Source organism: Chenopodium album, chromosome 20 (genome assembly GCF_948465745.1).
Source record: "Chenopodium album chromosome 20, dcCheAlbu1.1, whole genome shotgun sequence".
NCBI lineage: Eukaryota > Viridiplantae > Streptophyta > Magnoliopsida > Caryophyllales > Amaranthaceae > Chenopodium > Chenopodium album.
Window position 1 is genome coordinate 15,354,841 of NC_137853.1, and position 27,477 is coordinate 15,382,317.

General features: G+C 33.2%; 1 protein-coding gene across 1 annotated transcript; it reads left to right on the forward strand.

Annotated features, from left to right (window-relative positions):
• The first annotated feature begins 627 nt into the window (after positions 1–627).
• On the forward strand, positions 628–27,162 carry LOC145596656 (signal peptide peptidase-like 3). Its single transcript, XM_081652875.1, has 14 exons — positions 628–967; positions 3,584–3,739; positions 6,793–6,904; positions 10,352–10,471; positions 10,688–10,845; positions 13,154–13,324; positions 19,190–19,224; positions 19,348–19,504; positions 21,705–21,758; positions 21,833–21,925; positions 24,899–25,041; positions 26,065–26,135; positions 26,645–26,725; positions 26,819–27,162. Exons 1-14 carry the CDS (start codon positions 854–856, stop codon positions 26,917–26,919), a joined length of 1,566 nt encoding a protein of 521 aa, XP_081509001.1. The 5' UTR covers positions 628–853; the 3' UTR covers positions 26,920–27,162.
• The last annotated feature ends 315 nt before the right edge of the window (positions 27,163–27,477 follow it).

A 27,477-nucleotide genomic window follows, 5' to 3' on the forward strand; every position in this document is an offset into this window, starting at 1 on the left:
TGAATGTCATGGATGAATACATACACGTGAGTCAAACTTCCTATAGGAAGTCATTACAATATTTTACTCAAGGGATGATCAAACAATTTGAAGTTGAGTACTTAAGAAGTCTAACAGATGATGATTTAAAAAAAATCTTTCACCAAAATATAATGTGTGGATTTCTATGTATGATCAGTAGCATTACCTACATGCACAAGGAGTGGAAGAATTGTCTTATGGCTTAGAAAGTGCAATTTGTAGGTCGTAGAAGAACGCAACCCTAATTTAGGAAACCATTGCAGGTCAAGTTTTATGGATTTGACATGCATTCTTTGGAATTTCGTACCCTTGTAATGATCTTAACGTCCTTTACCTTTTTCAGATATTCGGTGATGTCCTGCAAGGTCGAGCATCTCTAATTAATTTTATGGTAAACGATCATGAGTACAACATAGGTGGATAATGAAAAATGGTCGTCGAGGTTTTTATAAGCTATTACGAATTACAATTTTACCCCAATATATAGCATAAAACGACAAATACAACCCCTTAATGCACAAATTTCGTCAATCAAATACGGAGTAGATCAACTTGTATTTTCTCCTAGATTCTTTCATATTTCATCATTTATTATCATTTCAAAATTAATTTTTTGTTTTATAAGATTCCCAAGAATTCGGACATCCCTATTTTAATAAACCATCCTCACATCGCTTCCCCTCCGACGTTTCCGTCCACCATTTTCCAGTTTCTGAACATCTTTGGAGCAAAAACAAAGAACCCAACTTCCCCAAAAAAAAAAAGAAAAAAAAAAAAATTCCTTAAAAATTTCACAAGAAATTCTAGGCATTTTCCCAATAATTTCTTGGTAATGGCGATTCATCTGCGTCTGAAGGGGACGTTGCTCCTCTTTGTTGTTGGGTTAGCCATCGCTTTTGCTGCCGATGATGCCGTTTCTTCCAAATGCAGCAACAAACCTCGAAAGGTCAGCTCATTTTTTTGTCAATGGTATCTCAATTGTTTGTTTTTGATCTCAATTTTGGTTTAAAATTTCAATTTGATCAGTTTATTGTTCAATTGGGTTTGGTAAATTTTTGATTTCATTGCATTTTTTTCCAATAATGGAAATGAAATTGTTATTGTTTGCCATTGAATTTGTGTTTAATCTAGTATGTTTGTAATGGGTTATTGTTAAATACGGGTCTGGGCCGCACCCGTCACGGGAGAGTGCAAGTCCACCATTTTACAAGACCAAGGAGGTTCCACCTCAAAACCATATGACAATGAGGGGAGTAGCCCCTTAGCCTTATATTGCGGTGGTAACTCTTGAATTCTTTCAATGTGGGATTCCATTACCACTGCACTCCCCCTTTAGTTTTTTAGTGTGGGACGAGAGAATGCTCACATGTGGGTTGTTCATGGGCTCAACAGTTATATATTATATTGTTGAGAATTATTGATTATTAATTTATTAGATTCTAATTCATATGCCAAAGGTGAAAAGGGTTATTTTTAAGCAGAGTTGTCTGTTTTTTTCGTGGCTTAAATAAATTTTCGATGTCAGGTTATAATTGTAGAGGTGTGCTCAGCTCAGTGGTTGAAATTCAGTTTTACGGCGGTCTTTACCTTTGTAGATATTAGCATACAGTATCCAGGCAGTATTATTTGAATCACTAGTTTGAGATTTGGGTTCACAATTGGGTACCTAATTTGTTAAATTGGACCAATAATTACCATGTCACTAGTATGAATTTTATGATTAGCTTTGATTTTCTGATTCGTGGTTCGTTTGAGGTTGGGGCGAATCAGGTAACACTCATCCAGGGTCTTCAAAATTTCTAGTGGTTTGTTTAGCATTCCTACATAGTTCTGTTTTTTGGTGCAATTTTGATTGACCTAGTGAATGTGCTTTAATTTTTATGCAATGAGGAGCTACACTTTTCAGCGAATTGAAGTCAATTTAATTAGGACCATATCCTTTTTGATAGCTTAAGATTTAGCTTAGAAAATATGGATTTGATTCCTTGTAAATTTTAAAATCTAGCTCATGAGTACTTAAAAGCTCATCTTGACACAAAAATCATTGTCAACTTAGCTTAGTTTGGCTCATGCTCCACTTTAAAAAGCTATGACACTAGAAGACATAGTAGTATTACTAATTTACTAGTATATGCATTTATTTTTGTTTGAGTACAACTTTAGGTATTAAGGGGGCATTAGGTATGGGCAATCAAATCAGGGAAAAAGATGAAAAAATAACAAAAGACAAAAAAAGAAAAGAAAAACTTTTTTTTTCCCCATAATTTTAAATTTATCTAAATTTATAAGGAGACACGAGGAAGACTTTTAGGATATTCTAATAAATATATTTTGCATTAATTCATTAGTTGTTAAAATTTGTTAGAAAATATTTCAAATAGTTTTCTTGCTATGTTATCAATCAATGTCAAAATTCTAGTGGAAGAAATATTTAAAAGAAAGATTTTGTTTGTCTTACCAATTCCAAATTTAATAAAATATTAGTATTTTTTTTAACTATCCTATTCTATTACTTGATAAATAGCCATGGATTACATTATTTTCATTATGGCTAAAATTATGGTAAGTAAGAGAAATCTAATTAACAATGTGTAAAAAAAAAAAAAACAAACAGTAATACTTACATTTAAGTGGTTATTTTATTTTATTTTATTTTATTTTTTTTAACTCATTAAAACTTTCTTTAACCGCGATTGCATCCCTCCCCCCCCTTTTTTTTTAATTTTTTTTTTTGAAGTGTTGCACTTACCAAATGTAGCCGTTTTTTTATACTCCGTATCTCTTTTTTCTCCATGGTCCCCATTAAAACCCACTACTACTTTTGTATCATTTTTTTCCCTCTCACATCTCTTAATTTTCAATAATATATAAACCCCACAATCTTTTCTTATAATTTTTTAATACCCCAACTACCCACTTACATCTTTTTATATTAAAATCAATTATTTTATCTAAAACTATTTGCCGGTCAAAGTGTAACACTTAAAGAAAACGGAGGGAGTATGCTTTAAGATACTTTTACTAGTAGGGTGTTTGCTAAAATTGTACTTTCTCCATCCTTGAATAGTCATAGGTCATGACTTATCATAACACATAATATTAGGAGATAAATTGTTCTTTTATTATCAATTGTTATTTTATTAAAAAGTAGTTGTGGTTTGAGATTATGAGTTGGTGGGGTGCTTTTTTCATTGTAGGAGCGAGCATATGTGTGCGAGTGTTTGACCCTAAATTGTTAGTAGTGGGAAGAGATAGGGATTCAAATATTGGTGGGGTTGTTCCCAAAGTAGATTTGAGGAGTTGGGATGAATTGAAAAGGAAAGGGTAAAGGTTATGAGGGAGTCCATAACATGTAATGTTATTGAATCCAGTATGGATTTTGTTTGGTCTAATTTTGCGTATCTACTATTGTAGTTTAACATCTCCTTGTCTGAATCATATGCATTGCCTCCAATATATATAAGCCTCTAAACTTTTATCAGTGCTTATACAATTTCCGTGCTGCTACTTTTTTAATGTGAGTCTTTATTAATCTATGTGTTTGGTGCATTTATCTCTCCAGGTTAAGGTGAAATACTGGATCAATAGTGTTGAAAAAGGTCTTTTGAAGGCATTAACTGCAGATTTTGGCCCTTACCCTCCTCGTGAGGAAAAAAGTCCTAGATTACCAGCTGTATTAACAAATCCCGTGAATGGTTGCTCTAATTTAACATCGAAGGTCAGTGCTGCATTAAGTTGAACATAACCTAAGCATATCTTCTTCTGAATATCTTTTTTTTTTCTTCCCGCATGAGGGGATGGGTAGAAATGAAGACAAGATTGGTTTTTGTAGAGTTTTCTTTTTTGTATTTTAGTAATGAAGTCCTTTGTACCATCAATTTTGATGTGTATGATCCTGTGGGGGGTTTTTTTTTTTGTTTCCTTTTTCCTGTTTATCATTTCCCTTTTACAAGTCTACTTTCAAGTTCTCTAGACTCATCAATGTTTGATTAAAGATAATTGATGTAATTTTTTTTGATTGGTTCTCTGAATATGATTACACTGGTGGTTGTGTACTTGTGTCAGCCCAATTATTAATGGGACTGTGAATTGGTCTAGAAGAAAATCAAAAGATCAGATTGATGAGAAGTCAAAATCTAGGGTAAAAGTAGCTTGAGTTACACTTTGGCTTGTGCAACCAGGAACTCACTGGCTGGTTGAAGTGTTTAGGTGCTTGAATTAACGAGTTCAATTCAAGATGATGTGCATGATGTATGTTGATGATATTGTGTTGATTGACGACTATGGCAAGAAAAAAGAAGGTGTAGAAAGTAAGTTGGAGTTGTGAAGACAAAAATTTGGAATTTCTAGGTTTTAGGTTGAGCATAATTATGATGAGATATATGGAATTTAAGTTTAGTGGAGTTAGATAAAAGGAAGCAGGGATGGGAGAATTGTCTAAGGTTCATTTTTTCCCAATATCTGGGATCTATTTAAACACATGTTAATATAAGTGGAAGAGTGCTATGGGGTTTTAATGTGCTATAAATTGAAGGGAAAAATATACCACACGACAATTAAGCTTGTATTATTATATGGTACAAAGCGTCAACAGTGAATAATTGTCACTTTTATACAATGAATGTAGCGGGTGTTGGATGTCTAACTATACAAGAAAAAATTGGTAGGAATTAAGCTACTTTAGAAGTAGGGGTTAAATCTATTGAGAACAAGATGGGAAGAATCTCCTAAGGTGATTTTGCCATGTAAGACTAAAATTGAGCGAGGCTCCAAAAAGTCAGATTTTGAAGTAGTAAAGTGCTAATATTGTGAGGGGTGGCGGAAGACCTAAGAGAACTTAGAGGAGGGTGATTTAGAATGATATGGGGCTATTGGGGATTGAGGAAATTTACCAATAGGTAGACTCACCTTTTGTAAATTACATTGACGTGACCTTATTATACAACCTTTGTTGAAATTGTTCTATCTTGCCATCAAAAAGTAAATCACTAAATGCCTCTATTGTTTGAAAATAAAAACCCAATTAAGAATTCTTTACTTCACTTTTTAATCATGATAAATCATATTAACCTAATACTACATCCGTTTTTTTTTACTCCCTTTCTACAAAGCCCTTTTATCTTTTTGTTCTACATTCCTTAGGGCCTGTAGTTCTCTTCAGCTCATTTTCAGTTTAGCTCACCTCCAATAAGTTAATTTCAGTTCAATTCTTATCTTAATTTTCTTCTCTCATAAAATATTTAGCTCAACTCAGCTCCAATAAGTTAAGTTCAACTCAATTCAATCTATCAATCAGAAGCCCTATACATTATTTCAGTTTTGGCAAGTCCCCTTTACTTATGGCTCTACTACTAGCATTATGCACATTTGTGTAGTTTAAAAGTTTATTTGTTGCTCAAGTAATATATTAAATATATATTAATCATTAATGCAAAGATGAAAAATAGGTCTAATGTTTACAATAGATGCATTAAATAAAGCCATTTAAGCTGTATATGCTCACTATAAATTATGAAAGTATGGACAATTTATAAACATGGTTAGTGAATGTGAATAAGTTATACTCCCTCCGTTCTTAAAAGCTCGACTAACAGACGGAAGACTCTTGTTTCTAGAATTGCTTAGGAAAAGTGAGTGTTTAAAAAACAAGTAAATAAAGTGAACAAGATCCCATATATGATTATGTTTTGAGGTATAGAAAAATTGTTAAATTATTCGATTCCATTTGCATCTAAATTTCTCCACATCCCAAATGAGACTAATTAAATAAAAAGAGTAAATAATGACACTCCCCTACCCTACCCCTATATACTTACCTCATTGCCATTTGCACATACTTATGCACAAGTGAAAAAGTAAAGGGAAATAAATAGCTTGGTGAGTATGGATTCAACTTAAGAGAAAATAATAGTGAGAGAGAGGGAACTTGGTAGGAAGAAAAAAAATGGAATATATGATCCCAATCAACCGATATTTTATCATTTTAAAACCCTATAACTTTATACCCAAAATAAGGGAAGCAAATACATGGTATATATAGCTCTTTAGAGGGTTTTTTTGGATCCCCCTTTCATGTCTATGAGTTAAATTTTTATCAATTAAAACATATTAGTACTTCACTTTTTCTAATTGCCAAAAAAAGTGATTATGAATAAGGTTGTGTAGTAGGACAACTGTACGTAAGTATCAAAAGGTGAGCTACCTCATTGTAATTTTTTTTAGTAAAACCTCATGCCATTAAAGGCCACAGATCATTGAAATGTGTTTTCCATTATGGGATTGGAGAGATTGGGGAACAATTGCTTTTGAATTGCATATGGTGTTTACTTTGGTAGGCATGAGAGTGGTGGACTGTTTGGTGGTTGGTTTGTGCAATAATTATGGTGGTTTAATGTTACGATAACTCTTCATTTCGCTTCCTGTACTCTTGTTGGAATTCGGACATTGATATAGCTATTAGACACTTCATTTTTGACCAAAGTCAGACAAAAATTTCAAAAAATGGCTATGTCCACAGCTGGTCATGTACCTATATTTGACACTATTAGCCGAGTCTGAGTTAGTTACATGAGGATCTAATCTGAAAGACATCAAGATGACTAAGAAAATGTGAGAACATTTATTGATGAATAAATACGAAGAATTGAACTTGATGGGGAATATGTGAAGCAGTTTCCCGGTGCTTTATTGTTTTTTCCCTCTTGTTTGTCTTTCTTAAAAATATTTTTGTATGTATAGTTTATTTGACTGAGACAAAATTTTATCTTCCAGGTGAGTCAATCAGTTGCACTCTCTAATCGGGGGGAATGTGAATACACAATCAAGGCAAAAGTTGCTCAATCCAGTGGTGCTGCAGCTTTGGTGCTCATAAATAACCAAGATGGTTGGATTTCCTTTTCACTTTCTTTCTTTTTTTATTTGCTTGCAGGGTGTCAATCAGTTATTGTCTGTCCATTTTTAATCTTTTGTTCATACTCTTTCTAGTCAGTGTTTGTTCTAGTTGAGCTATGCATAGACAGGAAAAAAAATATACAATCATTATGAAGATGAGCAAGTAAAATACACAATGAACGCAAAAGACTCTCTTTTTGTTTGCAATAGTGGCTGGAAGAAATCTATCTATGCTACATGTTTCCTTCTTTTTCTACGGCTTATTTTTACCTAGTTATTGGCTAAACTGTTTCTTCCAAAAGGGTAGCAGCATAAGATGTACTTGTAGTGATGTTGGTGAGGACAATTAATGTTTTGTTGATTTTTCCTTGAGTCCAATATGTTCAAGGTCATGTTGTTTTATTATTGCTGATGGGTATGGATTGTATTGGGAAGAGGAAGAAAGAGATGATGAGTTGTCAGGCTTCCTTTATTGAAACAAAGGAGGAAACTCTGGTGTGTAAAAATGTCATGTTTTAATAAGAAACCCATTACTAAGGTTTACACTATGCAAAAAATGTAATTTAACCTTAGGTCTAAAAGCAAAGCAATCTATAATTAAGGAATTGCCATGTATGTTGGTACGATTGTTGCGTGTCTGCTAAAATTACCTATCTTCCACATCCTAATCATGTATAGGGAAACCTAAGGTCGATTGCTTAGAGAATTGGATTGGATTCATCTGAACCCTATGATTTAAAAACATTAAGGACTAGCAATCCGAATCAATAAGAAGGAAATAATGTAGTAAATTAAGAATCTAAGTAACAAATAGTCAATAATAATATCTGTTCCAGAAACTTCAACTTATTCACTGACTGCAGACTGGCCAGACTCTTTTTTCTAGGAAAGGTGAAAGGTGGATAAAGTAAAAAAGAGTGAGTGGAAAGGTAGTAAAAGATATTTGCGAAAATGGAATAAAGTAAGAGTGAATCAAACTTCTGAAACACTGAAAATAAAGAAAGTGAGTTGAGCTTTGGGAACAGAGGGAGTAACTATTGTTACACCTTTTCATTTTCACAATTCGATAATTTATTGCTTCATATATCTACATACCATACTAAGAATCAAGAATTGAAAAAACAAAATTCTAATTCAAAGAATTCTCTAATTTAATAACATGTGAATATCGATGTAATGAAAACAAGTACTCTGTAAATATTATTCAATAACCAATTGGATTATCAATTGCATGAATAGTTTATAATACAATTGAAAGAAAATAGCAAAATACAATTCCATGAATGGTATAAAATACATTTAAAAGACAAATACCCTAAACTATTAGATTGTATCACCTTCCCTCAAAAAAAAAAAAAATTAGATTGTATCACCTAAGGAAAATACAAAGAAAAAGGAAGGTGGATTCTAAGACTAATGGAAAAAAAATCAAAGAGCAGTCACACTTAAAACCAAGTTGCGTCGACTTTTTGTTGGACTCCTGATTCTTATTATCAAATGATGACGACAATTGCATCCTTTAATTAAAAACTATTATATTCAGCCAACAAGAAAATTATTGAAAGTTGATCAAAGACAATTACAAGTTTAAAATAAAATTATCTTGTCAACTAGAATCTAACCATGCCACAAAAGATTGAAGGAAGGAACAACCGGTGACAGATTGCCAGCTTCCGAGACATTCATTTCTTGGGTATGGGTGTATACTTGCTGCTTAAGCTTTTCTCTCTCCTCATCTCAAGCTCGAGTTTTATAATTTTTAACCCCAACAAGACCCACATACATAAAATTTTAGCAAATTCAACCCGTTCCTAAAAGTCTAAAACTCCACCCGGGTCAACGTGCAATTCAGAAAAACGGAGGCAGTGTGTTGGAAGGTTTATACATTATGAGTCTGAGAAAAGCTGTTAGACTTCTTGATCGCGCTATTTCATATTAGGCTTTCAAAAACATCCAATTAGTTTTCTTTTATTTATATCTTCTTGATTCCATGCTATTATAAAAATCTGTACAAAAATATTGAAAACTGGTCTTTGGGTCTCTTTTTTGGTCTTCCAGTGAAAAACTCTTTGACATAGTATTTCAAATTGCTCCCATTCTATTTCATTTGGAGCATGGCTCAAAAATAGTGCATAGTTCGTATTTTTGTGGACTAATAATGAAAAATATAGCAACTCATATTTTGGGGTGGAGTATGTACTTATTAGCAATAGTGCATAGTTCGTATTTTTGTGGACTAATAATGAAAAATATAGCAACTCATAGTTCGTATTTTTGGTCTTCCAATATAACTCTTGGGCTTTTTGCTGTCATTATACCCATATTATACAATAAAATTTTCAATATAAATTTTTTTATTTAAAAAAACATTGTACTAAAAATTATATTCCCTCCGTCACATAATACCTTATCCGTTCATTTGTTTTATTTTGTCCCAAATACTACTATTTCCCTACACTTTCTCAGCAGTCAATTAATTGTATTTCTTTGTCCTTGTTGGGTGAAATTACCCAATACCCTTAATACTTCTCTTTTTTTCTAACTCCCATGTGAGTTACCCACCATCAATGATAATTTTGTAAATTATGGTATTATTGCACTTACCCTCCCTCCTTTTCCTTAAGTTTTAGTGCTCCCTACTTTTATTAAAGTTTCATACTTTACAAATACCCTATAAATGTTCTTCAATACATGTGTGCTGAAGATAACTGAGTAACCTATTTTGGGACAGAGGGAGTAAGTCTGTGACCTTATCATTTAAGCATTGAACAATTTGGTAAAACTCCATGGTAAGAAGATAGTGCTTTGGATATAGACTTATGGGAAAAGGAATTCTAGAATGAAATAAGTGCAACAATTTGAAGTTTACACTATTTAGATACTAACTTCGATGTTGGGGGAAAGAAGACATACATGTATAGTTTGTATCAAAACAGTTTAACGATAATACTTATCATCAACTTTAACTCCCCCACCCCCCACCCCCCTTTTCCCTGCCGGAAATTAAAAGAGTAAAAGAATAGTATACTTACAAGTCTGCTCCTTTCTCTCATTCTTTCTCCCCTTCTAAGTCTTACTGCCCCAACATACAAACAATTAAAAAATAAAGATAAAAAATTTGGGTGGATTATACATGCGAAGAACCTATATTGAAGCCTTTCTATCATTTTCCCTTTTCTTTTCCTCTCCCATGCATATTCAAGGTTGAAAATTTGCAGATTATTTGTCATCGCTATTTTCTTCCTCCATTTTATATTTAAGTGAATCTAAATGAGCAGTCAGTGAAATTTTATACACTTATATTTCTATATTACAAAATAGAAGAAATTTGAATGGTAAAATAACTAATAGCTTAAATTTGTATAGTGACATTATGAAACATAATATAAAGCTGTATGTCTTTTGTATGTTAATATGTAGTATTTTTCTTGCCTTGCAGAACTAGATGAAATGGCTTGTTCCAAGAATATAACTGATTTGAACATTACTATTCCTGTCGTCATGATTTTTAAATCCGGAGGAGAAATTCTTAGCAAAGCTATTGAAGCAAGGAATCGAGGTACTTGTAACCTTTTCATAAATGAAGTTTTGGAAATTTAATAGCAAAATAAGGGTAAATAGGTGTTAGGAGGGACAAAGAGTTAGCCTTTGCCAAATTTCAGTAGCAGTAAGGATAACTATGGTTAAAAGTTGGGTGATAGTCTTCTGCTGCTTAAGCACTTTAACCTATACTAATGTCCTTTTCCCTTATTTCTTTTTGGGGATTTATTTCCAGTGGAGCTGCAAATAGACTTGCTAAAACGTCCAGTTATTGATCTGCCTAGGACCTTATTATGGGTTATAGCTGTTGCAACACTTACAATTGCTTGCATCTGGCCGGATCTATGTGTACAGGAGCAGACTGATGAAAGCTATGATGAACTGTCACGAAAGGTTTACTACTTAAATCTCATTTAAATTTGAACTACTGTGCTTGTCTTGTCTGGAAGTATATTTTTTCGTGTGTAGTTTTACCTTTTACTCAAATGAAATGTTCTATGATGACAAAGTAGTCTATCTAATGTTTGGGTATAAGCTCTTTTTTGTTCTTGGAATTTTATGAAAGGCAGGTAGGGCAACCTTTTTCAAAAAAAAAAAAAAAAAAAAAAAACACTCTCTGATTTTAAATTATCTTTTCCCTCTCTATTACAATACAAACATAATTCTTACTTCAGTCTAGTAGGGTTATTCTTTGTACATTTCTTCTATGTTGCTTCTTTTTCTTTTCTTTGTCAATTTCAACAAGCCTATGGTGTAAATTTGGTATATGCTTGATTGAAAATAAACAAAATCTAAAGTTAAGGTTCTCTGTTATATGTTGATGATAGACAGATGGTTGATTTCAAATTGCTTTTCATGGGTTTTAATACAAATAATTACTCCCTCCGTCCTTTTTTGTTCTGCTCACTTTCCAATTTAGGCCGTTCTTTTATGTTCTACTTACTTTGCTTTATTCTATTATGGCATACCCTTTTTACCATCTTACCCCTTCAGCCTTTAATATTTACACATTTCATACTCTCTCACTTTATTCACCTTTTTTCTTACACAAACCCACATTTTTACACTCTCTCTTATTTTATCTTACACCTACTCACATTCTTCAACAGTTTTTTTTTTAATTGCACATCTATAGTAAGTGAGTAGAACATAAAAGAACGGAGGTATTATTTACCCCATGACAAATGTTAAATATTACTGAAAATCTCATATTATCTGTTTGAATGATAAATCTCTTGTTTTACAAATGCTAACTTTTTGGTTGGGAAAATAATTCATATTTTTGTACAACTTGGTTAGTTGTACTAGTGTTTTAGGGTTAAACTAAATATTGCCTTTTTTTTTTTTCATTTATTAATTTTATTTCTTTCTTTAATTTTTATTATATATGTTTGTGAAATTTGCTGTAATTTACTATGGCCACTCTTATGGCCAATGTGTTGATTGATGACATTTAGCAAAATGATTGGGACATTATGTTTTAGCCTTTTGATTTTTGAAGGCTTAAGCCTTAAGATAAGTTAAAGTCTCTAAAATAAGTTGTTACATTGTAAAGGTTTTGGGATTAGATAGAAAAATTGCTTCTGGGGTGGGCTTTCTTTTTCATAATACTTAACCAGCAGCCCAGAGGAGCTGGGCTGGATTTGTGAGGTATGCTTGGGTGCTAAGGTGTCTTCTTGTTATGGATAAGATTGCTAGTAGCCTAGTAGCATACACTCCGTACAGGGCCTTAAAGTAGGAAGGGATTCACTTGTGTTACTAATATGTCGTTTACACAAGCAACATTACTGGTTTCCTAACTTTTAGAGTTCGATCATGTCCTCGCTTCTTCGGGCATTTCGCTTGGTTTCAGTCTTTAAACTCGGGAAAGTATTCCACACCTTTCTTATCTTGCTTCATTCAATATCAACCACTTGGATGTCTACAGTTAACTTACCTTGGTGTCTCATAAAGTCATAAGGTGGGAACCTTACGATGATTTCATACTGATGGAAGATGGCACATTTTTCTTTGGGTTGAAGAATTATTCTTATGATGCTAGTAGTTTAAAATTTGGAAATACAAGGGAACTAAGCTGTTATGGTAGGTGTTTTGCTGCTGTCTCTTGGGTATTGTGATCTATAAGAAATAGTGAAATTTTGAGAACTGAACATCTGGTTAGGTAGCTTCAGGATAGAGTGGAGTATCAATTAGCTACCTTGCCCTTTCTTCTAACCAACTTATTTCATTATTTCTACCCCCTCCCCCCTTTTGTCATTATGAAGAAATAAGGTTTGGGCTGAATGGGGAGTTCCTGTAGTTGAAGGGCTTCACTCATTGTCATGATTTATCTCAAGTCAGTGATATTAGGATGACCAGCTATAAGTAAAACCTTGTAGTGCTCCAAGAGTTCAAATCTTGGTCGCTTTCGGATTTGAAGTTGTTTCACCTATGACTTTGTGTTTTCGTGTAAATTATGCTCTGAAGTTGGTTTCGTATCTTTAAGGTATATTATAAATATTACATATTTAAAAAAACTTGGATCCCAAATTTTTAAAATATTTAAAGAAGATTGGGAGGTCAAAATTCTAGACCTTTATCTAAGGTGACATATAATTTAAAAAATTAACTTGGAGTCTTCTAATTGTTAATCCTTTTATAACATGATATCTTGGAATGAATAGTCTATATTCATCAATTAAATTCCTTTGTAATCTTACAGGAATCTTCTGCAGCCAAGGATGATTCTGAGCTGGATACACTTGACATAAATGTGATGGGTGCTGTGGTGTTTCTCATTGTGGCTTCAGCGTTCCTGCTGCTATTATATTTTTTTATGTCATCATGGTTTGTCATTGTGCTGATTATTATGTTCCTCATCGGAGGTTCTGAGGTAATATCTGGTTTCTGACAATTCTTATCTGCTAGAATTTTTCTTTGGCTAGTGCTGGAATGTAGAATACTACTTGAGTTGAGAATTTCTTCTCTCCAACCTCTGGGCAATACATGATGAATATATTGTTTAACTCTAAGGATATATGTAACTATCTACTTTCTATGTAAATAGCAGAACTTGTGTGCACATGTATCTGCACTTGGCTTTCCTCTTGCATGCCAAATGTCTTGTTCTTAGCAAACTAAGAACAAAGTTATTACAAAGTATAAATTACAGAGAAAATTTATACTTATGCATAAATTACATGGATAAATTAAAATTAAAAATGATGGAAATGGAAAAATTTTGGATGCTATAATTTTAAATGCTTCTACTGTCCATAAATTGTCTTATGGTTAGGGTCAGGTGCACGTTTGAAGAGTTTTAGTAAGGGAGTGTAAGCTTTCATCTGGATTATTTAAGCTAATTATATGAAATTATGTGTTAATTTTATGAAAATTTAATATTCTTGTTAATCATTGCAAACTTACTTGTATTAAAGGTGATTTTCCCAATAAATGTCAAATATACTTACTTTGTTTCTTAAAGCTCTTTTTATGCCACATTCTGGATTTTCTCACCTAAATTTTTTACCAAACTTCAACTATTTTTGTTTTACGTAAATTACTTTTATTGATTTTTTTGCTGGACTTAAATTTACTAAATTTAAGTAATTTTATAATCTAAAACGTTTTTTTTATTGATTTGCTATTATATTGTTCTTTGAAGTTATTAAATTTTACTGATTTAAATTTATTTTTACTTCACTTAAATTATTTTCATTGAAAATTACTTTTAAAGGTGAAAAAAGTGAACCGAATAGGGGCTTACTTTCCTTAATATTATTTGAATATTATTTAGTTTTTTTCTCCTCGCTCTCTTCCTTACCCTACCAGGTGGAGCCTATATGGTCCAACAACAATGCCCATGTTTCTTGTTGATGGAGTACAATATAATACATGTATATAGTAAAATTTTATAAGGATATAACTTTTTGAAGTTTAGTTCACTTGTTTTGGGCTTTGCATCAAAGTTGTTTTTTAATCTGTTGTGTTCAAGACTCACTACTAACACTAATGGGATAGTGTGTGGAATAAGCTATGCAAGGAAGTGTGTAGAGTAAGCCAAGTGTTGACTTGGTTACTTTTGTGGTAGTGTGCTTTGTACACTTTGTAGTTGGCTTGTACAATAAGCCAAGCTTGGTTGTGTGTTATGTAAGTATTAGCATACTACTTGTATAAATAGCACAAGTAGAAGTGAAAGGATTATATTACTTACTCTAAGGTTTTGAGTGAAAACATAAGAGAGTGAGTAGTAGTTAGTAGCTTATGAGTGCAAATACTAGAGAGCTTGTGAGCTCACTAAGAGTGTTTGTAATTGTGGTTTTGTAGCTCAAATTCAATAGTGAGATTGTCTTTGAGAAGGGTAACAAAGTTACCCATAAATTGCTTGTGTTGTTTTATTGTTCTTTGGTATTGTTGTTTATTATTGCTTGTTTTCGGTCGCGTATTCCTCACATAATCTTCTTTTTTCTATTAACAAATTTGTCAAAGGTTATTCGCAATTTGTATAGTAGAGCCTGTTGTACCTTGCTAGACCCATTTACCATCTAAAAATCCGGCCTGTTTACCACCATCTCTTGTTCGCTTTCATTTTGTTACCACTGAAAAATACAAATATTTAAAATTTATTACTCTCTCCTTATTGTTTTTTGGAAAAATTGACATGAATATTATGACATTTGCGACCTTTGATAGTCCCCCAATAAAGCGACCTTTGCACATAATCTTACATAAATGGGGCAAAATGGGTTGGTAACCTGTTTAATGGGTTAATGATAGGGGTGACCAAGACACCCGGTCAAAAACAATGGAACTGGTATTGATACCAGTTAGATTGGGTCCGAGATTTTGGAACTGGTTTTAACTGGGTCCGACAATTATGGAATTGGTCCCGGAACTATTGGGAACCAGTTCCAAAACTGGGTACCCGCTTTCTCAACAACTTGTAATATTCAACAACTAAATTGGCTAAAATTCCTTGAAAGATTTCACCGTCATATATAAAATTAGCAAGCAATTACAAATTCAATAAGTAAATCAAGAATACACAAAGTGTATACGATTACTTTCCCTTCCATATCTAATTGTGCTAAAAAAAAAAAAAATCACTAGTCACAATTTCATATTATCAAAATTGAAATATAAAGAAAAAGATGCAATGATGAAAAATTGTAAAAGTAATAAAATTAAAGAGGGAGAAAGTATAGTTTTAGAGTACTAGAATATTGAAAAAACAGGAAGGAAGATGAATAGAGGATGGCGTGAGAATTGAAAACGAGGGAAACCAAGAGGGGGAGTGCGTGAGAATGGAACGGCTGATAGAGATTGAGAGTTTTTTACGGTTGTTTATAGGATATGTCCTTAAATTACATGGGCTGCGAAAATTTATTACATTTTTTTAATAAAAAAACCCAATCCTAATACATGCACCTGATTTAACCGAGAACCTGGTACTGGGTTCAAAAATCCAGGACTTGGAACTGGAACCAGTTCTAACCGGGTCCATATTTTTGGAATTGGACTTGTATCCAGTTGAACTAGTTCCGGGTCTGGACCCACCAGGTCCAAACCAGTTCCAGTTTTGGAACCGGGTACTTGAAATTTTTGTTCAACTCTAGTTAGTATGACACGTGTCACTTTGTAATTGGTTAGCTGTTTTTTATTACAATTTTCTTATTTAAAAAAATTTGATTTTAATTTACAAAAAAAAAAAAAATATATATTTAAAAAAATAAATAAATCCCCCAGCCCCCCACCTATCCCCACACCGTCACGAAAGGGTGTGGCCTGGTGGTCGGGTTTAGGCCAAGAAGAAGAGAGAGAGGTGGGCAAGTCTAGCTGTGAAGGAGAGAAGGAGAGAGAGGTGGGCGGGTTTTGGGCTGAAAAGGAGAGAGGTGGCCGGTATGGGCGGAGATGGTCGGGGGCAGCCAGAATTGGAAGGGGAAGCAGGTTGGGCTGCTGGATTTGGGAGGGCAAGGAGGTGGGGTGGTCGGATTTTGGAGAGGAAGGGGGTGGGGTGGTCGGATTTTGGAGGGGAAGGGGGTGGGGCTGTCGAATTTTGGAGGGGAAGGGGGTGCGGTGGTCGGAGTTTGGAGGGGAAGCTAAGGGGGTGCAGTGGTCGGATTTGGGACGGGAACATGGTGGGGCTGCTGGATTTGGGAGGGGAAGGTGGGGCTATCGAATTTGAGAGGGGAAGGGGGTGCTGTGGTCAGAATTTGGAGGGGAAGGGGGTGAGCTGCCGAAATTAGGGGGTTGGAGGGTGGTGGTAGGGTAGATAGTAGGGGGAGGGTAGTGGTAGGCTGTACAAAAGGGAGGAGGGAAGGTGGTTGGAGGGGAACGAGTGTTTTTTAATTAAATTTTTGTAAAAGAAATATGTTAAAATTGAAATAAAAAATTTAACTTATCATAATGTGACACGTGTCCTTTAACTTATTAAATAGGTTATAGCCTTTTTATCCTGTTTTTGAAAGATCATGTGAAAAGGTCATATTATTGCGGGGTTATCCAAAGGTGGTTTTATTAATGGCAGACCGGGTAAAGGTCATAATACTCCTGTCAATTTTTCCTATTTTTTTTTTTAAGTGAGACGTTTTGACTTTTTGCATTATTTACCTAATCCACTTTGACAGTTTGACTAATACTTCCTCCGTTTTCTTTTACTTGCAACACACCTTTTAAGCACGCATTTTTAGGAGATGATTAGTGAGGGTAAACGAGCGATTTTATCAATATAATTTTTACACGAAAATTAGAATAGGGTTAAGTATCATTTGTAAATATTATAATAAAAAATTTGTTCGTTTACATTACATAAACCCGACCTCAAAACACGTGCCATAAGGCTGTGTTGCAAGTAAAAGAAAACGGAGGAAGTATGATTTATACATATGAAAATAAATTGTCTTGTGAGTACTTGTTCGAATCGTCTCAATGAATGGATAATCAATATTCAATTGTTATAATATTTATTTATTTATAATTAAAGGTATTATTAATCAAAGTTTTACACGAGCATACGTGAACAGAAGAAACGTTTCAAAAAAATTTACAGAGGGAGTGTAGAGTTAGATTTTTCTCTCGTTCTTCGTCACAGCGCACATTTTTCTCTCATTCAAGTAGGATTCTAGGAAACGGTGTGTTTGGGACTGTTTACAAAGCTTATATCTTGCCTTCTGAAATTATTGCAGAAGTGAAGAGATTAAAGCATACCCATGATTATTGCTCGTTTAATAAATAAGCAAATTATAAACTATATGAAAATTAACTTTCATGTAGTTTGCTCATTCTAATGAAATGGGCAATCTGACTTACCTAAATTTTGCTCATTTTGATAAAATGAGGAAATTTTTTAAAGCGAGTTTCTTTCATATATTTTGCTCATATAAATGAGCAAATTTAAAAAACTGTCAGCTTATACTGACTTCCATTAATCATGCTCATTTTAAGTGGCCAATTTTTTGAAAATCAGTGTAAACTGACATCCATATAATTTGCTATAGGAATGAGCAAATTTGTATAAAGTCGGTTTATATTGACATCCATAATTTTGCTCATTTCATTAAAATGAGCGAATTTATGAAAGTCGGTTTATGCTGACTTCCACAAATTTTGCTCATTACTTCAATGAGCAAATTTAGTTAAACAGTTCATTGTAAGTTGTAAAACAATTACAATGTCAATAGCAACATACATTAAAATTGATGAATCAATTGGATTGCTTCCTTCATTATTCATTGAAGATGATGACAAATTTGATTATGCAAATAATCGTGATGCTTTGAGGTTTTTAGGATGAATTTTCTACACTTTCGCAATTTTTAGATGTTTAAGGATGTTAGGAACAATTCCGGGGATTGATTTGCAGGAGGAATAAGTAGTTGGGTTTTGTGATGTTAGATTATTAATTGAGGTTGGTGCTAATTGAGGTGCTTTAACTGATTTAAGCCTATTTTCCACTTATTTACGAAAATGCCACTGGGTGGTATGGTGCATGCTTTTGAGGTTATTATAGTTTGGGAACTATGCAAAATATGGAAATACACTCTCTCTCTTTAGTCTTTTTTACATAGACTCACCTTCTTCTATATTTTCTTAAGTTACGTATCTACAAAGTAGAACATAATTTTGCCAAAAAAAAGTACAACATATAGTGACAAATTTACAATTACTCACTTTAGTAATGAGTTATCAGCAGTTTATGCTTTAGCATAAGGGCATAGTGTGTTTAAAACCCATGTTACTGTATAATCATTTGTATGACAAGTTTCAAAGCATTTCTCTAATTCTATTGGCGCGTGTATGCTCTTTATAACATTGTCTTGGCAGCTTTGTACTCTGTGAATTTTACCATTAATTAGAAAAGAGAAAACTAGCTAAGTTACCTTCATAGCCATCATAGGATTGCATTCTGTTACATTTTTTTATGTTGAAGCTTACAAGAGTTAGGATGGCTATTAGTGTGGACTGTGGAGACTGAAATTCACATTTACATTTTGTATGTTGAAGCTTACATGAGTTAGGATGCTTATTAGTTTAGAGATTGAAAATCACAATTCAAAATGGAGGCTAAATTTGATTAATATGATTTGTCTTCTGTGCCCAGAAAAGCCTTTTTTAATTTTTTTTTTTATCAATTGAGTTAAAATTCGGAATTTCTAGTTTGTACCTTCCATATTTATTTATGTTTGCTTTAGTTTGTGGCTTCTCTTATAGGGTTAATTGCTTAAAAATTCACTATCACAATTATGTTTTCTTTCTACAGGGAATGTATTATTGCTTCACAAGTCTTTTGCTAAGGTAGGTCTTACATATCCTTTTCTTTGTGGACATTACACAAACTTCATGTACAAGTTCTGTAAATTTTTTAACAATATATTGATTTATTCTTAATGCTTGTTTCTGTTTGATGTTGCTAAGCAGACGATGTGGAAATGCTAGACAAATACATATTAAATTACCTCTGGTTGGGGAATTTTATATTATCCGTTGTTTGTTCTGGTTGGCTTGTTTTGGCTTTGGAATTTTTTGGGTGGTGACTCGACACAGATCATACTCGTGGATTGGTCAAGATATTCTTGTAAGCCCATAATAACTGTTTTTGTATCAATTTCATATTGATAGTCTTGTGTATGGGACTTCAATGCTTTGTGAGTTCTGGAAGTCCAAGTTTACAGAATTTAATGCATGCATAAATTGTGAAATGTGAATAACTTTCATTTAATATGCCTGTAGTGTATATGTTTGATTATAATTTATCATTTAGTATGTGGAGCATATCTTTTGAAACATGGCTACATGTCAGATAAATGCTAGGTGTTGGGTTTAATTAGACTTATACTTTTCATCCACATTTGAGGGGAAGTGTTCTTGGCTTATCAAAAACCAAAGTCCAGCTTTTCTGCCCACATCAAAACTAATCCAACCCATTTACAATTATGTTTTTTGTGCACTAAACAAAGAAACCAGAAGCTCTTTTCTTCCTATTTGATATATAAGCTCTCTCTCTCTCTCTTTTTTTTTTTTTTTTTTTTAAAAAAATTTAAATTTTGTCTGAAGAGAGCATAGCTTTCCATTCATGCTATTTGCATGAAGTACACACTTATTGATGGTGCTAGGTGCCAAAATAAATACAGAGTAGATCTTATCTTATTTTTATGAAATCATATCTACTTTTCATGCATAATCTTTAGGATTGAGCTTAATGATATTAAATCCTGATCCATTTCTGATTTGATTTGTTGGATACCCGATCTGATTTTATATAATTCAATTATGATTCGTAATGGTTATAAAAAAATCAAGTTATTTTTGAATTTCAAACTTGTTAAAATTCCCCCACTTACCTTCTAAATGAAATCCAACATTAATTCTACATTTCCTAGCCTCTCCTCATTTTAGTCTACGATCTTCCTTTCCTCATCCTCCATAACTCTCACCCATTTTTCTCCTTTTTTTTTTTTTTTTTTTTTTAATTTTTTTTAATTTTTATTATTATTGTTATTGTTATTGTTATTGTTATTGTTGTTATTATTACTACTACTTCTTTTTCTTCTTCTTTGTTGAGCTTTCTTATTTTTCCAAGACTCCCTAGCCAATTGGAGCCTCATCTTGGAGACATGAAGTAAATATTTTACTAATTTAGATGAGGGATATTATAGTTAACTTTTATTTTAAATTAGTTAGGAATTATGTGTTTTGGTAATGATTTAAAATTTATTGTAGACAGTTAATGGCTAAAAATAATATTGGTGAGAATGTTTGATAAAAAAAATTGAAAAACAAATAGCAAAGAAAGCTTGAAAAATCATATATTTCTAAAAATTAACCAAAAGTAAAAAAATAAAGCAGTTCTTAACCCATTGGATTGACCTGAACCCAAAACTTTGGGTTAGGGTTGAGCATTTCTTAACCTTACTTGAAATGACCCATGACCCAAACCCGACCTGACCGAACCAATTGATAGGTCTAACTGTATATATTAAACGCGCACTCTCACTCCGTGAGAATCAAATCGTTGGTTTGACTGACGAAATACGTGGGAAATTATCTCTCTCTCTCTCTCTCTCTTTTTAGCATATATTCAATTATCACCCTTATGTATCTTTGGATCCATTCAATTGAGTGTAGTAAAGATTATTTAGATCAATTGCATTTCTTTTGGCTTGAAATTAGATTTTTGTATTGAGATTTACTACCTGATCATTGATTAATCAACATGGTAGTTATTATAACTTCTGGGTCACAATACTAGGTCTTTATTCATTAATAGCATTAGATATTGAATATGCGGTAATTTTCAATCTGAAATTTTTTGGATATTTAATATCTTAAGTTTTGGGATTGGATTCAGGTATCAATGAATATAATTATTGGATATCCGAATTATGCTCTACCTAAAGTGACCTTCTTCACTTTGACCGCGTGATGCTACTTGTTTAATTCCTTATGGAGGATTATAGTTGCCCATAAAATGCTGAGATATCACTGTAGCTGGGAAATCTCTGTTTGCTTTGTTTTGCTGCTTTCTTTTTTGACAAAATTAAATTATCTTAAAATATTGGAAAATTTTCACCTAGTGGATACTTACTTTTTGAACTGTTCGGATCTTTCTTACTACTTCCGTTACATATTATTTGCAATGATTTGACATAAAGTAGAGAGGGAAAATGTCTAATCGTTGCAAATAATATGTAACGGAGGTATTATAAAATTTATGTTGAAATAAAATGTAGTGATTTTATCAATTTAACTTACATCAATGTAATTTATTTTGTCAGGGAGTTTGTTTTATGATCAGAGTTCTGCAGATGATCCGGTTGCCCAATATAAAGGTGCAAATAATTCTCTCTATTACATTTAATCTACGTATGGAAGCATACTAGCCTGACCAAATTTCTATCCACAGGTTGCAACAGCGCTATTGTGTTGCGCTTTCTTATATGATATCTTTTGGGTCTTCATATCAAAAAGTATATTCGAGCAAAGCGTCATGGTTGTGGTGAGATTTTTTGTTACTTGCTTAAGACTTCTGTGCTATTTTTTTTTGCTTGATTATGCATCTGACTTCTCTTGATCAATGGTATCTTGTATTGCCTATCATACTTAGTTTACTTCTAGTGTCCAAAACTAATCTTTGATAGTTTCATCCTATATATATAGAAAAGAGAAATGTAGAATCTTGTCATGGTAATAATCTCAATTTGTTTGACTCGTAAATTAGTCTCTTGATTGTTGTAGATTGGAGTAACCCCTAATTATATAAGTCTCCCTTCTAACATTGTTGCATCTTGCATGGTATTTATTTATATTCAATATATGGTATGGGAAGGGAATCATGGGACATTTTACACTATGAATTTGGTACTCTTGGTTAGTATTTGTTGTAAGCTCTCTATTGAGCATAAAAAAATAGTTAGAGATAGGCGCCTAACACCTAGCCCACAAAATAACAATGACTATTGGAGATGATGAGGTTTCCAGAAGGGAAAGAAAAATATTTACTGGTTTCTAGGTTCCATCCAAGTCTCATTTGCCTGAAAGACACTGTTGAAGAGCAATATTATCGTCTTATGGTTGCTGGCAAGGCCAATGGAAGTTTTATCTACTTTGGGCAGCATAATGGATTATGACCTTATGATTAGGAGTCTTTTTTTTTTTTTGAAGGGATGATTAGGAGTCTTGATATGTGTAACTTAAGTTTGGTAATCTTAGATTCATGAAAAGAATTTTATTTTTGTTAGTTACTTTTAGAGGGTATTTAGCCTTGATTATTACAATTACAAATAAGAATGCAGTGTTTTGGTATCATGACATTAGTTTGTTAATATTATATGTTTTGCTTATCAGTAAATAAAGAATGACGCAGTTATATCGTGATTTCAGTTTTAATTTTAATTTCATCATATATTGTATTCTTCATCATTTTGGTAAAATAACAGTCTTAAGTATTATCTGGGATTGGTCATGATACGCTGATGATTTAGTCACTTTTCCAGGCTATTACAGATCTTTTTTCCACAATACATGCACTGACCTCAAATAGAAAATTCAAGCCTTCATTACCCATGTGAAGAAGGCTTTATTATTTCTTACTATCTAAAGTGCCCTAATAGCCTCCCCTCCTCTCTCTCACACACAGAAAATGGAACAAAAAAGTATTGGCTTGTACAAACTGTTTTCTTTTTATGAGTAATGGAAACAAATGTCTCTATTCATCTTCCACTAGTTAGAGGTAAGCTGGTAAGGTCATGATCATATTAATCAACGCTTATAATTACAATTGCAACCCCCAAATCGTACCTTATTTCACTTCTAAAAGGAAGTTCTAGCTTGCATGTTTGTGGTAGCTCACCTTCTCGGACTTGTTTTCTTGTTTAGGTCTGGAAATATGTAAACTCTTAATTTCTCTTTTTCGAGTTTCTCATCTGCGTGAAAAATTGTTGGTTAATATTATACATTGCTAATTACCTCATTTCGCTATCACAGTATCACCCCTGGCCTATTACATAATCTTCAAAAGAGTTACAATGGTAGATACACCTACAAATTAAGCTAATAACAAGAGAGTGCTTTTGACTTCATTTCATACCTCAATCCTTCTAATAGTTATATGTATTTTATATATATTTACTATTGTTGATTCAAATTTTAAGGTTTTGTTATATTTATTAATTTCATGCAATCACTCATTTACATTAACTTTTTTCTACTATAAATTATGAAATATAATAACCTGTGCAATTGCTGGCTCTTTCTGATTAAAACTAAATAAAACTTCAACCGATTGATTTTCCTGATTAAAACTTTTGTATGTTGATTTGTTGAATCTTATTATTTTCAAGGTGAATTGAACGAGTGCATTGTTTGACATCCCTTCTCTTGTAATTTAATATCAACATGCCAGAATTTAAGACAGCTTAAATAATATTAGCTCCTTAAATAATATATAGCTCCTTATAAAATTCAAGCTACTGAAATACTCGTTCATTATGCACCTTATAGATTTCAACTATTACCATTTCAATTTCAATTAACTTTGTCTTTGTTCTATTTCAATTAGTGTTGTCAAACATAGTCTTAGTGTATATGCCATCAGCTACTGTCCACACCATTTGATCACTGCCACCACATAGCATTTTTGTCCTTATATGACCACTTCCCTTTCCTTTTAAACTTACCACATTTTGTTTACCCTAGACACTAACTTCTACTCTGAACGATTCACTGGGAAGAGTAAAGATGATACAAGCCTCGTTGGAGTTAGATGTGTACTTCGTATAATTTAATTGAAAAAAGTTGCACATCTATCCTTCTCAAGTTCTCATTACAGAAATTTCTCATCGGATCTCTTCCTTATGTCAAGTGAGAATACCTCCCTTTGAGTAAAAATTACTTATGTGAGAACAATTCTGAACTCTTGATATTTAAGATCTGACAGTCCAATTTTTACAACTTGTGGTATAAATTGCTCACATGGTTTAACTCACTATTCGTGCCTCCCATTCTCTCTTCAAATTAAGTACTCAAGATATATGTGGCAGCCAAACTGCCAAAGGGATGATTGCTGAATTTAGAGGCTGGAGATCCCAACAGACAACCAACTTCTCTCTCTCATCTTTCTACTGCTAGAAAATGCAAATGCCCCTGCTGCTCTAAATGAGCATGACTCGATGTTGTACTGGTATATTGGTGGATGGATTATGTCGTTATGTGTTACCATGTCTGCTCTTTCTTTTTGCACACACATTCGAAAAGAAATAAATGTCCGTAATTTTGTAACTGAATATGAAAATGTTTTGTACTGAACGTGCATGTATCTCAAATTACTCTCATGCACTTCCTTTCTCATATACGGTGGTACTCTCACTGCAACCCAACCAATTTTTCTATCTTGATTTCTTTCTTCATTTTTTTTTTGTCTTTTTCATTTGAGCTGAAGACTCCCTTGTGTGCATTTTTAATTTGTCTCCAGGTTGCCAGTGGTCAAAATAGCGGCGGCGAAAATCTACCTATGCTTTTGAGAATCCCCCGCTTTGATGATCCATTTAGTGGGTATAATTTGCTCGGCTTTGGGGACATTCTCGTTCCTGGTTTACTTGTCTCATTTTGCTACAGGTATTATTAATTACATTATTTTATCAGGTTAACTTTCATGTACTCTTTCCCTCATCTCTCAGTGTTTTATACTTAATATACTTCCTCCGTTTTCTTTTACTTGCAACACTTCCATAAAAAGGAAATGTCACAATACTTGCAACACACTATAAAAGGAAAGTTACTTTAGGGAAAAACTATACTATATCCCTAATTAAAAGCTAATGGTCCACTAAATTACACTCCTAACAACCACTCATCCTGTTTTAAAGTTTATTATATCATGTAAACCCCACTTTTCTTAATTACCGCACTAAAGGGTGTGTTGCATCTAAAAAAAAAAACGGAGGAAGTAGTTCTGTAGTTTAGGTGTCGTATATTTAACATCTGGATATAGCAATATTTCAAAACTTAAAAGGGTAAAGGTTTTCTCTGCATAAAGTTAAACGTACCCATGTACCATAGCTGTAAAAGTTTTTGAATCCTCTGGGATTATTGAAATATTGTTCTTTATGTTCAAAAATTGCTATTGATAGAAGGGATTACATTAGGATGAGCAATTTCTACTATTGGTTTGGCCAACCTGATAAAACCTATATCCTATAAATTTTAAAGTTTTAAGTGAGCCCCAAGGGTTAAGGACTTAGGAGTGTATGGTATGCCCTTCAACCGAGAGGTTTAGGTTTCAATTCTTATAACCTTGTTCATCCCTTCATACCAAGGAAATTTACAAATCCTATCAACAAAACCAGAATCTTCTAGCAATACTAGAATTGACATAGCTTTAATAAATAATATATTCCTAAGATCAGAACATGCTACTTGATATGAGGATATTTTATCTAACTTATTCAAACTAAGTTGAATTGGTTGGTTTAGTGCTTCTTAAACTTGATAGAATGCTAGAGATAGAGAGACAATTGCTTTTGTGAAGTTGTGAAGATTAACTGTTTACATTTTTTTGTTTAAGTGTAGTAATTAATCTAAGATACATATGTTTCTTCCTTCTAGATTAATTCAGCTATTTTTCTTTGCTGAAAATAGATACGACAAGGCACATAAGAAGGGCTTAATCAATGGATATTTTTTCTGGTTGGTGATTGGTTATGGCATTGGTAAGTAGCAATTAAATGTTCTTATTCAGGCTTCTGTTTAACTTAACTCTTAATTGGTATTCCTTCAAACTACTTCTATTAATATGCCTGTAACTATGCTTATAAAAATAATTAGCGCATTGAAACCTGAAAAATTATGTTGCCCACCCTTCTAAAAAAATTCTAACATGCCTGTAAGGCTGTAACTATGCTTATAAAAACAATTAACGCATTGAAACCTTGATGTTCTTGTTGCCCACCTCCCTGAAAAAGAAGGAAAATTTCAAACAGAAATGAAAATAATTAGAAGCAACAAGAAACAAATTATGAGCTTGAAAGTGCAGCCTCTTGGGTGGCTTCTCTTACCATTGGGGTTTAAGGCCTTTAGGCCCCTTCCCCCACCCCTGAAGATAGAATGCTTGGAGACTACAATTGTGGGGCCGCTGTATCTTGTCAAATGGATTGTTATGCCATGAATTTCTTGATTCCTGCAGTTTTTATAAATTCATTTTTTGTTAAATCCTTTGCAGGGCTCATCTTCACATACATAGCTTTGTCCCTGATGGATCAGGGTCAACCTGCGCTGTTGTATCTCGTACCTTGTACATTAGGTAAAAATATGTCAATAATAGTAAACTGCCTACCCTTTTGTGCCTCTTGTTAAGCATAATCATCCTAATGTCCATGAGTAATCTGTTGTACAGGTCCGGCAGTTATATTGGGTTTCTTCAGAGGTGAGCTGAAAGATCTTTGGAATCGTGAATCTGAATCAGAATCAGATGGACAACAATCTGCCGAAGCGTGAAAGGCCAGTACTTAGCCAAAATTGTATTTCAACACTGGTCGATATATGTAGGCTACTCATGATTGATTATGTGCATAATCTTTTTTGCTTTATTATGTTTAATTTTGGAAGGGCTACCATACAGTTGGTGTATTAATTTGTTGTACAAAATGTATAATTCACGGTATAGGACTAAAAAAAAAAGTATAGGGAAAAAAAAACTGTTAGGCAGCGCTTCAGATAGCGCAGAATTACTTCATTCTATATTTGTTCGCTCTGTTCTAGGATTATGATCAATACTGCAGCACTAGTATTGTCCATTTTTGTTCCTATTACATGACTCCTTCCCAACCCTTCCCTCCCCCCCACCCCACCCCACAAAACCCCCCAACAATCACGCCAGCCATACTTGCGTCAGTTACTACACACTGCACCCGAGACTAGCTAGCAGATTATCCACCTTTGCAAAACGAAGCACATCACTAAAATTAAACAAAACAGTTGCCACACTGCACCTGAGACTAGCTAGCAATTTACCCACCTTTGCAAAAACGAAGCTCATCCTGAATTTGAATATAA